This window comes from Manis pentadactyla, chromosome 14 (assembly GCF_030020395.1).
Source record: "Manis pentadactyla isolate mManPen7 chromosome 14, mManPen7.hap1, whole genome shotgun sequence".
NCBI classification, from domain to species: domain Eukaryota; kingdom Metazoa; phylum Chordata; class Mammalia; order Pholidota; family Manidae; genus Manis; species Manis pentadactyla.
The window spans coordinates 22,589,597-22,602,398 of NC_080032.1; the positions used below are offsets into that span (position 1 = coordinate 22,589,597).

At 44.4% G+C, this 12,802-nt stretch overlaps 1 protein-coding gene across 2 annotated transcripts in view; it reads right to left on the reverse strand.

Annotated features, from left to right (window-relative positions):
- Positions 1-12,802, reverse strand: part of ATP2A2 (ATPase sarcoplasmic/endoplasmic reticulum Ca2+ transporting 2) — a 52,305-nt gene that overhangs the window by 1,216 nt on the left and 38,287 nt on the right. Inside the window, exons 12-20 of one of the 2 annotated variants that reach the window (XR_005033334.2) lie at positions 9,745-9,867; positions 9,429-9,647; positions 8,361-8,696; positions 7,038-7,258; positions 6,382-6,584; positions 4,761-4,846; positions 4,347-4,480; positions 3,621-3,738; positions 1,931-3,532 (exon numbers count right to left, since the gene is read on the reverse strand). Coding sequence is in view for 1 of the 2 variants with exons in the window: in XM_036929323.2 (XP_036785218.1) it covers positions 3,412-3,532; positions 3,621-3,738; positions 4,347-4,480; positions 4,761-4,846; positions 6,382-6,584; positions 7,038-7,258; positions 8,361-8,696; positions 9,429-9,647; positions 9,745-9,867 (1,561 nt within the window). In the remaining variant the exon portion in view is untranslated. The remainder of the gene's footprint in view (positions 1-1,930; positions 3,533-3,620; positions 3,739-4,346; positions 4,481-4,760; positions 4,847-6,381; positions 6,585-7,037; positions 7,259-8,360; positions 8,697-9,428; positions 9,648-9,744; positions 9,868-12,802) is intronic. The other variant, XM_036929323.2, reaches the window with a different exon arrangement.

Genomic DNA, 12,802 nt, shown 5'->3' on the forward strand with positions numbered 1-12,802 from the left:
AATGCCCTACCCAGTCCTAGAAGGGGAACTGCTGGGAGATGCCATTCCTTTCAAGAAAGACGGCTGGAGATCACCCTCATTAGTAACCGCAAGGTGGTGGCTTTGACAGTACTTGATGAAATTAAAAAGGCAACAGCTGACTTAGCTCACTGGCACTTCAAATGCAGGCAGCTCAGGCTCTGGGCAGTGAGGTGGTGCTTGGGAGACACTGAGCTAACACTTGTGGTCCCATATTCTTGAGGTCTGCCCACCAATGGGACATTCAGGGGACTGAGGCCCCAGTCTGAGGGTGATGTGGTAGCAGCTGCTTATTGGGGAGGCTGGCAGTTTGCTGACTGACCGTGTAGCTCTCCCTACAGAACGATCACCTGCACCCAGCAGATGCAGAATGAACTGCTGGCCTGGTGTCCAAGTAAGGTGATGTGAGATGGAGGGTCAGTGCTGTCTTCCAGGCCGAGCTCTAAGGTAGTAACACGGGGCAGTAGAATGCACACGCTCTGATGGGATGGGCCTTCAACCCAGCTGACACCATGTACACCATAGTTGTGAGGAGGACATGGCCCCATCTGGGCGAAAGCAGAGACGGACAGTTAGTGCCTCCCTTCCATGCTGGGGACCTGCTCCTTGCCACAGGACAGAGGCCTGGGGCCAGGGATGTGTCCACAGCAGCACACTTGCTGAGGAGGCATTGAGGCAGATGTGTTTTTCAGTGGCAAAGTCCAAAGCAGAGTGGGCAGAGGGACTCTGCTTGAGGCAGCTGTGCGTCTTCCACACTCCCAGCTATCTGGGCTGAGGGACGTGGTGCCCAAACCGCCCTTCTGGATGAGACAGGCCTGCAGCTGAGAAACCACAAGGTGGCAGCCAACCCAGGGCCATGATGTGGGGTCGTGTGTATCTACAGCAGCAAACCCCACTCAACTTTTGTAAAGGCCACTAGATCCAGGAACTGAGTCAGGAAAAGACACCTATTTGGTCAGTTTGGTTTCCACTGCATAGCACACCACCCAGCAAGATCACACATCCTGTTTTGGTTTGCAGCCAAGACACTCCTTACATTTGCTCCACTCAACCCATTTCTCTTTACACCCCCTGATGCTAACATTGCAAAACCTACCCTGCTACATTCTCTGCCGAGCAAACCTCCCTTCCTCTGAGAGGGGCCTCAGTGGCCAGGACTCTGCACTTAGGGTCAGTCTCCATGTTCTACTTCCATCCTCTTACACCTTGCCCTACTGTATACCTGTTAACACTTCTCCAAACTCCAAGCATTTCTATCACATCTTCTGGCTGGCCTCATGTCTGAGGTCATAGTACCTTCATGAGAGCACTCGACCTCTCAGGGAGGAGCTGCCAGCCCACCCAATGCGAGCTACTGCCTAGACCTCCTTCCCCTTGGCTAACAACTAGCTTGGGGTTTTGCTAGCTGAGCAGAGCCATGCCCTAGTAACTGTGCTTGAAGGTACCCTGAAGAGAAGACAAGTCTCAATTGCAAGGATGTGACCCAGAAGGTGAAAAAAGGTGGCCTATTTAAGATAAGCCTATGGATGCGTGAGTTCACTGGCTCAGTTGCTTATTTTCACTGGCTTTTTAATGCATCAGGTAGCAAGGTTCTGGGGTGAGTCCTTATAGCTAACAAAGATCAAGAAAACCAGGGGAAATTTTTGTGAATCCTTGGAACTTAGCAAGGGCACAGCTCCCTCAGCCCGTCAGTCTGACCAAAACACGTTTTTCTTCCCCTTGGAAGTGCCACTGTCCTAGGTAGCATGGAGTCTACGTGAGTCACACCTCAGGTCAGCTAATGTGGCCTACCACGCATCATGTGGGACAGTCACAGCATAGCAGTGCCCAACACAAGGCGCTTTTCATGTCATTCATGTCACTGGGAGTCACCTTTAGACTTTAAAGCATCTAAATTCCAGGGAATACTCACGTTAGTTGATGGATGTTGGAAGGCATTGGAGGAAAACACCACAGTTAGGACTGTTAATGACTTATACACTGTTGGTAGGACTGATCGCAAACATGCACAAATATTTATCATAGCAACGATGGTGTTGGTTAGTGCCACATTCAAATAAAAATAGTTCTATACAATATGTTCATTTGGTCATGTGCTATTTACAGATTTTTACAAAAACACGTGCACACACGCAAACGCGCGCACACACACACACGTACGCCCTTAGTTCTCTACACCAGGCTAAAACAGGCCAGCACAGACTTGCATAAAATTTATCATAGATGACAATTAGTGCCTGTACAATAAAAAATAAAATTCCTACAACTACCTATGCAACAGAACAGGAAACTTCCTTCCCTCAAGCACAGTAAAACTAAAGTTCTGAGCTAAGAACTGTAAGAGAAAGTTGGACACATCTATTAGTTCAAGCTAAGCCACTTATGAGTTAAAAACAAAGCAGTTATTTTTCTGTCCACTTAAAATGTTTTATTTTTCTTTTTAAACTAGATTGTGAAGTGCCACTGAAATAGGCAATGTTGGCAAAACAATGTCTGTTACAATAAAACACATTAGACATTTAAATAAATAACCTTAAAAACTATGTGGGGGACACAGACCCAGTCGATTGAATCTGAACAATGTTTTCTGCACAAGCGAGAACAAGCATACCTCTTGTTAAGACTGATGTAAACAGAACCATCAAAAACCTACAGGAGAAGCAGCCGAGCAGGGCCAGGAGTGGAGGTGGGGAGTGAATGTGGGCTAAGAGAGGGGTGAGGGGAGTGGCAAACCAAAAATACTGACTGAGGTAGCAGTACTCTGCTCAGTGCAGAAAAATTGGCTTCTGAATAAAAATTAGACTGTGATCTCAGATTAAGTCCAGATGATCATGCAAAAGACACAATACATGCTATTTAGTTTTAGAAAACACCACACACATTCAGTTCCTAAAATCGCTGCCAATTAATTTGCTGACAATGTCTGCTGGCTCAACTATTTTTTTGTTTTTTACAAGGATGAGTATTAAACAGAACACTGTACATGCTTTTTCATCTACAAAAAAATATTTGCATAAAATAGTGTTAGTTCTCTGTACATGTCAATGGACACTTTAATTATGTGTATAAAAAAGGAAAATCTTGCCCCACTGGAGTCAGAAAAAGCAAAACAAAATCTAGAGTATGAAACCTCCTTCACCAGCCAATATATTCATGTGAAAATTCAGCAGAAATAGACAGTTGCTTTAAACAATAAAAAAATTAATTGATTAAGTTAAACATCTTCTTTATGTAAAACTGTCAGTCAAGACCAGAACATATCACTAAAGTTAGTGTCTGTGCTATAGACCCAGATCACCAGGGGCATTATGAGCAGCACAAATGGCCAGGAAATCCCATCGGTGCATGCCGAGAACGAGCAGGATTTGGTGGCAGGTTGCACACACTCTTTACCAGGTTCCAGGTAGTTGCGGGCCACAAACTTGAGTGTCTCGTCCATTAGAATCACAGGCAAGGAGATTTTCAGCACCATTAGCCACTGGGTCAAATTCAGCGGTGTGATCTGGAAAATAAGCTGAAACACAAAGAAGTTTCGTCAAGCTCCCTGACCAGACTTGCTGGAGAGGCAGCCAGGCCCCAGCCAGGGTCCCACAACTGCTTACTGGCAAAGGTTCCACATAGAGGATTAGGAAGTGCAGCGACATGGACAGGCAGATGGAGCCCACGAGCCAGATATTCTCCCAAGGGGGCATCCTCAGCAGGGACTGGTTTTCAGACAAGCTGCAGAACAAGGAGAGGTTCATGAAAATACGCCCACCAAAAAGTCAGATGTATATGTGCCAAGTGTTGGGAAGTAGGCTTCAATAAGGCAGTGGCTAACTGGGCATTGCCCACTGCCCTAATTCTAATGACTGAAGTTTCTACCGTGGCCAAGTTAAGAAAATGTTCGGATGTAGGACAAACTTCCAGTTTTACATCTACACTTCAGCACAGAAGATTCCATTTCATTGGGCTCAAAGCTGCTCTCAATTGCCCTTGATACTTAGGCTATTTTGAAATTTCCATTTTTGTCACTGACTTAATTGCATGATACCACTCATCTTTACACCAAGGCCAAGAGCTTCTTCCCTGTGGGCACTGGTGTACAGGGGTACTGAAGTCCCTGTTTTCACCCCTATTTTTGGCCTCCACTGTCTCTTTGGCTAAGGACTCCCCCTACTTCCTGGAGGTGATGACAACTTAAGCTTCTAAAACTGGTGCTGCTTGTTCTCCTTTCTTTTGGGGGAGGGAAGTGCTTTCCTGTGATCCTCAATCAACCATGACACACACTCTGCCAGCACCCTGGCTGTCAGAGCTCTCGCCCCAGCTTGCCGAGAAGACTCACTGACCTGTTGAGGGCGTTACACATCTCTATGGTTACTAGAACAGAGAGTGCCATTGTCATCGGGTATGGGGATTCAAAGACTGCACAATCCACTCCTTCGAAGTCTGGATTGTCCTCTTTACACTGTAGGAAATGACTCTGCAACAAAAGCCCAGTCAAGTTCCTGATCAGCCAAACACACTTCCAAGGTACACGCACCAATTTCACACTAAACCCGAAACACAGAGCACAGAAGAGCTTACCCTGTCTCCCAGAAGCCCTGGTCCTTTGGAATAATCTTAGATGCAGCTGCTTATTGTTTGAGCATTAAGATTATTTGATAAACACCCAAAACAGAAAACAGAATGCTCATGGGCAGCCTTGTTTGTGAGGGCTTACATTCTGCATCTAAGGTACAGAAAGAAAGGTGACTACATACCAGCTGGTAGTAGGACACTCTTGGACCGCCATCAGCAGCAATGAACCACCACGCAGCAGCACCCACAGTAGCAGCACCAACGTAACCTGGGGACAGACATGACGATGCTGACGCAGGGTCTACAGCCAGCCCTGCAGGTGCTGCCTCGTGGGCCAACCCTGGACATGGACAGACATGTAGGATGTGGTATGTCAATGGCAGCCACCAATGCCTGCTCACTTGCATCAGCCAAAGTAGCCAGACCAAGGGCTTCTGCAAGGAGAGCGGTGACCCTAGACAGGAGAACCAGGCATGGTTCTAAAAGTTGTGAGGGAGAGTATGCATTGGAAGGGACAGGAACTTTCACACAGTCGACAAAGAAGGCTGTAGGCATGTGTGTTCTCCACATATGGCTGTGCCAAGTCGGAGGACCAGATCACACCATCTGTGACTTTTAGGCAAACTGATGCTACCAGCTGTACATTAATTTATTTGCTCCATCAAGGGCCTGGCAGAACCCTTCTATGGAAATGCCATTAGAGCAGTTAGTGCAGGACACTGAGCAACATAGCATGCCCAAAGCTGATTCTGGGACCCCTTGTCCCAATTACCTCTGAATTCAGTAAGTCTATTACAAAGCAACAAGGGATAGTAGAGAAAACAGAGACTTATGAATAAGGGAATGTCCCTGTGTGACAGCACCACTAGGAGAGAGACATACACACACACACACACACACACACACACACACACACCCCTGCCCCAACACAGCAAGCCAATGGAGCCCCAGGCAGCTGGACAGAGAGACAGACACACACACACACCCCCTCCCTCCCTCTGACCCAGCAACCCAATGGAGCACCAGGTAGCTAGTGCCGAAGGTTGAGGAGCTGTCCACATACTACAGGGCATTACCCAACAGATGGAGAAATAAAAAATATAAGGTTCAGCACTCAGGTTTTTACACCATGATCTCATTTGCAAAAATAATACATAAATATATCTATTTGTGAGAGTATCTCTACAAGGGCATGTGAGAAACTGTTTACGCGGGGGTCACTGACTGGCTGAGGCCTGCCCACTTTATGACTTGTTAGGCCTTTTGAATTTTAAGGCATGGCAATGTATTCAAACACCTTCCCATGGGATTCCAGGGAAGTCACTTACCCTCTCTGGGCCTCACTTCCCTTACCTATTATATGGGGAAGAAAACTGGCATCCTGGATGAGGAGGATGAGGTCTACATAGATGATGTATGTAGAAGAACCTAACCTGAGGCCAGGGCTCCATGTGTTCACCAACCACTGCTGATGAACACACAGAATTCTCCTCTCACTCAGGGAAAGGAAGACTCTCAAGTTTTCTATAGTGGTGATTGAAGGCCCACGTCATCCCCATATCCCTTTGCCCATAGAGATGAAAACCTCATTCAGAGACCCAAGGAAGGACTGAGGATGCTAACTCATAAGGAAGAGCTTTATGGTAAACTGGGTATGTAATTTATTGAACTGTAGGAGGACAGCCTCCATTTTTGCTACCCTAATAGGGGAAAGGAAAATGGGCTTTGAAAGGATGAAATACACACATTTTTTATTTTTAAATAAAATGTTCATGGACCAACAACGTAAAAAATTGTACTCACAGCCAATAGCCAGGTAACGGAAAAAGAGCCACCCACTGATTAGTGGTTCCTTTGGGTTCCGGGGTGGTTTATTCATGATGTCCAGGTCAGGAGGGTTGAACCCCAGGGCAGTAGCAGGCAGGCCATCTGTCACCAGGTTGACCCAGAGCAGCTGGACAGGAATTAAAGCCTCAGGAAATCCAAGAGCTGCTGTCAGGAAAATACTGTTTCCACCCAAGGGAAGAAGAGAAAGCCCCCAAATTATTTTTGGCCACTATTTAAATAGCAACACCACCCCCTCCTCCTCCATGAAGTCAGTGGACAGCAACAATGACTGGGTGAAATAATTTTTTGGCAACTAAAGAACAATTATACCCTATTTTGAACTAAAGTTAACTTTTAGAAGGCTAAGAATTTTATGTTACTTTATATAGTTAGTGTAAACTCATTTCTACATTAAAGGGCATCCTTTGTACATGGGGGCAGCAGTGGACAGCCCTCCTGAAGGCTAGAAGTACCTCTATCTTCACAAGGAATTCCTTCCCCTTGTTTCACCCTCCCTCCCAACTTGTGCACAAAGACCAAAGCTGCTGTATGAAGAGCAAATGTGGAAAACTGGGCATCACAAGCCCTGATTTTACATCAAGGAATACAAGCGATCTGCCATAAGAACCCACCAGACAACTTCCCCCACGTTTGATGAGATGAGGTAGCGGATAAACTGCTTCATGTTGTTGTATATTGCCCGCCCCTCCTCGACGGCGGCCACAATGGTGGAGAAGTTGTCGTCTGCCAGGACCATCTCGGAGGCAGTTTTAGCCACTGCGGTGCCAGAGCCCATGGCAATGCCAATCTCAGATTTCTTCAGGGCAGGAGCATCATTCACACCATCCCCAGTCTGAAAGGGAACCCGACGGCTGGTTCACACACACCTGCCACTTAACTCACACATCCCGACAGAGGCTCAGCCATCCTGAACTGAGGCAAGCAAATGGGGCTGCAGGCCTCTGGGCACAAAGGATTAGGAGAATTTTCATTTTCCCACATTTGTGTCACAAAACACATGTCACCTGGAAAATGTTTAACTGCCAAATGAGCTTACCAAAGAGACTTCAGAGGGAAGTGGAACAAAGGGGACTTAAACCTGTATTATTATTATTTTTATCAAATCCAACTAAACCACCCACATGGCAGTCAAGATAAAGCACATGCATCCACATTGATAAATAGAGTAGGGGCGGACTGCAAGAAGATGTAACTTTAACATGCCATTTATAAAGGTCAGTAACATGCAAAAAAAACCTAATATTGTCTACAGACACAAAACAATCATTCCCATGGACATTTTGAATACTTTTGCTAAACACCCCAAATCAAATTCAGAACAGTGATTCCCTTTGGGAGAGAAGGGAAGGGAGAGGAAGAAGGAGGGGAGGAGTATTCCTATGATATCTGCTTTCAAACAACAACAAAATATTTTTTAAAAAGTTAAATTTTATAGACAAGTGATAGAAAGCAAATATAACAATGTTAGAACATCTGGGTGAAATCATGGGAAGAATCCTGGAAATGCTTCAACAACAAGCAGCTCTTACGGAGCTCTTCACCATACATCTCATCTCAGAGTTATTGAAAGATTGGGTGATAGAACTCAGATTAGCTTTATCTAACTGGGTATCTAATAATTAGTATCAACTCTTAGAAAACTTGAGACACACATATATGTACTTTTACCAAGACCAAATATAAATATCTCTTTATTTCCCTAGTGTCTGATTCAGAAGGCACTTCTAGGTCTTGAATGACTCTAGAAAGTCCCCTTCATGCAACATACAGCCTGCCAACTACAGGTCAGCAGAATGCTAAAGAACAGTCCAGGTTGTGACAAAAATCAAGAAATTCCAAATCTCGGAGCTTTTACTAAAAATGTGATGGGTCAGAATTAGAATCTGCTGTGTTTATGTAGTACGAGTCACCTGTACATGTCCAAAGATACTCACCATAGCTGTAATCTCATCAAAAGACTGAAGAAATTCTACAATTTTAGACTTATGGGAAGGTTCAACTCGAGCAAAACAGCGGGCATTCAGGCAGGCATCTCTCTGGGCTGAAGGACTGAGCTCGTCAAACTCCCGACCTGTAAAAGCCTTTGCTGCCACATCCTCGTCCTGCCTGAAGATGCCAATTCGGCGACAGATGGCCACAGCGGTGCCTTTGTTGTCCCCTGTGATCATGATGACCCGGATGCCTGCTTGTCGGCAAAGCTTCACAGAAGAGGCCACTTCAGTTCTTGGAGGATCCAGCATGCCCACGCAGCCCACAAAAGTCAGATTGGTCTACAGCAAAAGAATCACTTTATGTTAAAACAGAAAATTCTGGTTTTTCTCTCTAGTGTGGAAAAGGGCCAGTTGTACATTAAAAGCAAAGGTTTCTGTATTTTCCTATGATAAATTCTGTAACTTTGACTCTTACCTAAGATTAATATTCACACTACTGATAAAAATCCAAAGAATAGTATTAATCCCAATTAATTGGAAATGATTAAAATTACCACTACATTCTTGTTACCAGATCATTCTTTAACTTTCAAATGGATAATATTCTGAAATGAAGAAAAAACCAAACTGAGGATTAAGAGTACTTTGATACTGGCCATGGCAGTGCCCATAGTACCAAAGCTTATTATTCCTTGTTCCTTTCATCTGATGCTCAGGAAGTCATATGCCTGGTATGAAAGAATTCTATTATGAAGAGAAAAAATAGAATCTCTCAACTTGGGTATCTTGACCTTCAATAACTAATGAAAGCTTAAAAAATATTCCCAATTTTTACATATCTTAATTTACATAAGAGTTGCAAAATAAATTTACAAGTTTATTTAGCTCAAGTCTTGATTTTTCTACTTTGAAAGTAACAAATTTGTATTAAACTGTGTGTGCGCGCGCGCGCGCGCGCACCTCTGGACAAAAAAAAAAAGATAAAAAAAGACTCATTTGACCTTTTACTGAAGGAGTTTTTAAACACAATGAACATGCAGGGTGTGGGTGAAGGATTTTTCATCTGCTAACCTCATATTTAATAAAGTTGGCAGAGTCCTCGAGGTTCATTTCTTCTCTTCTCAGTGGATTGTCATGAGTGGCCAGACCCAGGCATCTCAGGGTATCGCTGCCACTACCCCATTCCCGAATGACAGACATGACCTTCTGTTTGACTCCAGGGGTCATAGGGATTTTAGTACTTCCAACTCGGACATGGGTGCACCTGTCAATGACACCTTCAGGAGCCCCCTAGAAATGTTACAGATTTAGACCAACAATTTAGTATTGCCTCACCCAGGATCCTAATCCTGGTAAGAACATCTCAACTGCAATTCACAGTACTTGCCTTCACAAACATTTTGCTCATTGATGTCCGGCTTGGTTTGTTTGGTGTACAATAAACCGACATTGATTTTCTGTCACGTGAAAACTCTAGAGTAAATTCTTTTTTCATCAACTGTTTAATGACCTATAAAGAGAACACATGGAATATTACTGGACAGCAAATTCTGTAGCTTTTTCAATTGTTCAATAAATATTAGGTACCTATTATGTGACAGGCACTGGAGATACAGCAACAAAACAAAAAACAAAACAGACAAGTTCTCACGCTCATGAAACTTGCCCTCTAGTTTGGGAGACAGACTAGAATGTAAAAGTACAATATAGTAAGTGCTGTGGAGAAAAAAGTACTTTCAATTAAGCAGGATAGAAAACCTGTATGTATGTACAGATTGCAATTTCATATGAAGTGGTCAGAGGCCATAGTTGAGTAAAAACATGAAGGACCTGTGAACTGAGAGAAGAGAAGCACAGGTTGGCATCACCTGGCATGTACAAGGAGCCTCCAGGCCAGTGTGGCTGAAAACAGTTTGCAAGAAAGAGATGAGGGGTGTATGGCAGGGGGTGGCAGAGGCAGGCTGCAGGATCCTCAAAGTCACTGTAACGTGTTCAGCTTTTACAACAGGTGAAAATGGGAAGCCAGTGGAGGGTTTAAAGGTCTGGCAACTGAGTTAAGAATTAGCTGAAAGGGGACATGGAACTCCACTTACACAAATAATCCAAGAGGTGATGGCTACCTGGACCAGGCCAACAGCTCTGGAGGTGAGCAGTAGTCAGTCCAGAGCTCTGCTGCCCAAGAGAAATTTCTATAATGATGAAAATGCTCTATTGGTGCTGTTCATGTGGCTGTCATACATGCCTACCAAACACTTGAAATGGGACTCGTGCTCTAGAGAAAGTTATTTTAAGAATTCTAAGTAGATTTAGGTAGCTTGTTACCATATTAGACTTCAGCACGTTGACAGCATGAGACCAGAAGAGATCATGGGAGTAACTACAGACAGAAAAACTGAAGAAGACTGGGCCTCCCCACCCCTAGTGGGATGCGAAAGATCCAGCCAAGGAGACAACAGAGGGGCCAGGGAGGGAGAACCAGTGAGGTAAAATAATGTTTCAAGGAGGGAGAAACTGACAGGATCAACTGATAGCTCAGTAAATGAAGACTGAGAATTAAATCTTTGACTTAGATTGTTGGATTATGCATATAATCATGTTTCTTATAAAAAATATACTGTATCCTTTCCAACTTTTCTATCTTTATTTTTCTTGCCTTATTACACAGAGTAGTTACTGCCAGTACAACATGATAGATATGCCAACAGTGGAAATTCTCCTGTTGTCTTTAGTATGATATTAATGCAGGCTTTGCATAAATACACCATCAGTTTGAAGACAAGTTTGTGGAGTTCTTATCATGAACAGAGATTAAATTCTATCAGCTGCCTTTTTCTGCATCTATGTAGATGACCCTGTTTTCTTTTTAGTTAATTACATGGTGAATCATCTTGATCTCTCCCAACTCAGACACATATCTAGTTATAACTGCAGAAATCCCAAAGGACCTCGGCATTCAATGCAGGCGGTTATGAGTAGACAGAAGTCTGGGGCTCTCTGCCAGGCTGGGTGTCCTACAGCCACCCTCTCAGCCAGAGCTGCGTTAAGCAGTAGAGGACAATCGCTACAAATTCTACATTACCTGACTTACTTGTAAATATTTCCTATGTGTTTAGTTTTCATTAAGCATTTGTACCAATGGCTCTAGTAAGAAGACTGAAGGAAGGTGTAGTGATTCTGAATAAGGTGGGGCCTTAGGCACCAGATATATCCTGGGGGAGAAGAATAAAGCTGTTTCTTCTAATACCAGGATCTTCAAGAGCAACAGTTACATACAAGTGGGCCACTAGGCCTTAAAACAAGATGGATCCTGCCCTCTTTGCATCTGAATTACTAAAGGTTCTTTCTTTCTGAAGGGTGGGGCTGGCATAAGTTTGTATCTGCTAATTTTCAGTGAATGAGCACATTTCTCATCCCATTTCTTAGCTGTTGTGGCAAAAATGAGGCAAAGGAGGCCTTGGAGTAAGAAAATGCTTAGTCTGCAGAAAAGAAAACCACAGTCCACCTTCGTTTGTGGAGGCCATTACAGTTAAAGCGCCACTTTTATGTTCCATGATTGCTACTTGTTTCCCTTCATTGAGTAGTTACAGGTCTAAACCCAACAATTCTAAACCTCAGACTCTGTGCAGCTGAGTCTTGAGGCTGCCTCTGAGGGATTTAGTCACACCAGCTAGTAACAGAGACGGTGTGGCTTTGCAGGATGGGCCCTCCCTGCTTCCTGACAGCTAGGGAGTGAATGCTCTCAAATGGAGACAATGGGCCGTTTCACATGGAGGTCACAGGAGTCAGGCAGAATGCCAGAGGAGCTGCCCAGGGCCCTCGTGGCTCTGTGATTGTTGGCTGTGAAGCATGAATCAGTCTAAGTGGAAGATTCTCTACTTCAGCTGTGATATCCTCAGTTGTGTGTGTTTTGTTTCTCAGGACCATATCAAAGAGACAAAACAACATAAAAGGAAATGATGCAGGAGGAGGAACCCAGTTTTGCCTCACACAGAGACTGTATGCAAGTATACAGGACTCCATGTCCCTGCCTCAAGTGTCAGGCTGGACCGGACGGTCCTGAGACTTGACTTGGGTCACAAAAATGCTTAAATAGCTGAGGTCCTTAAAAAAGTAGTGTGCTTTCTCTGCAACTGTGGGCTGCATGTTCTGAGAAATTTGTCAATTTCCTCTTTGGTTTCTATAGTTCCCACTCCTGAGTTTCTTTAGCTTGTCCTGGCCTCATGGTGCTTCTCTACTCCTAGGTGCTGCTACCTGCTGCTGCTCAGCTGCATGTACTGGGACATCTTGTTGGCAAATTGCTTGCACTGCTCCTCATCCAAGCACTCACCACATTGGCCAGGACAAAGGAAGTTATCACTTAGGTCCATTCAGCTGGCATTATTATGATCAAAAACAAGCTGGTCAGCAATGAGCTGGACCTGAGCCTCAAGGACCTGAATGAGGTC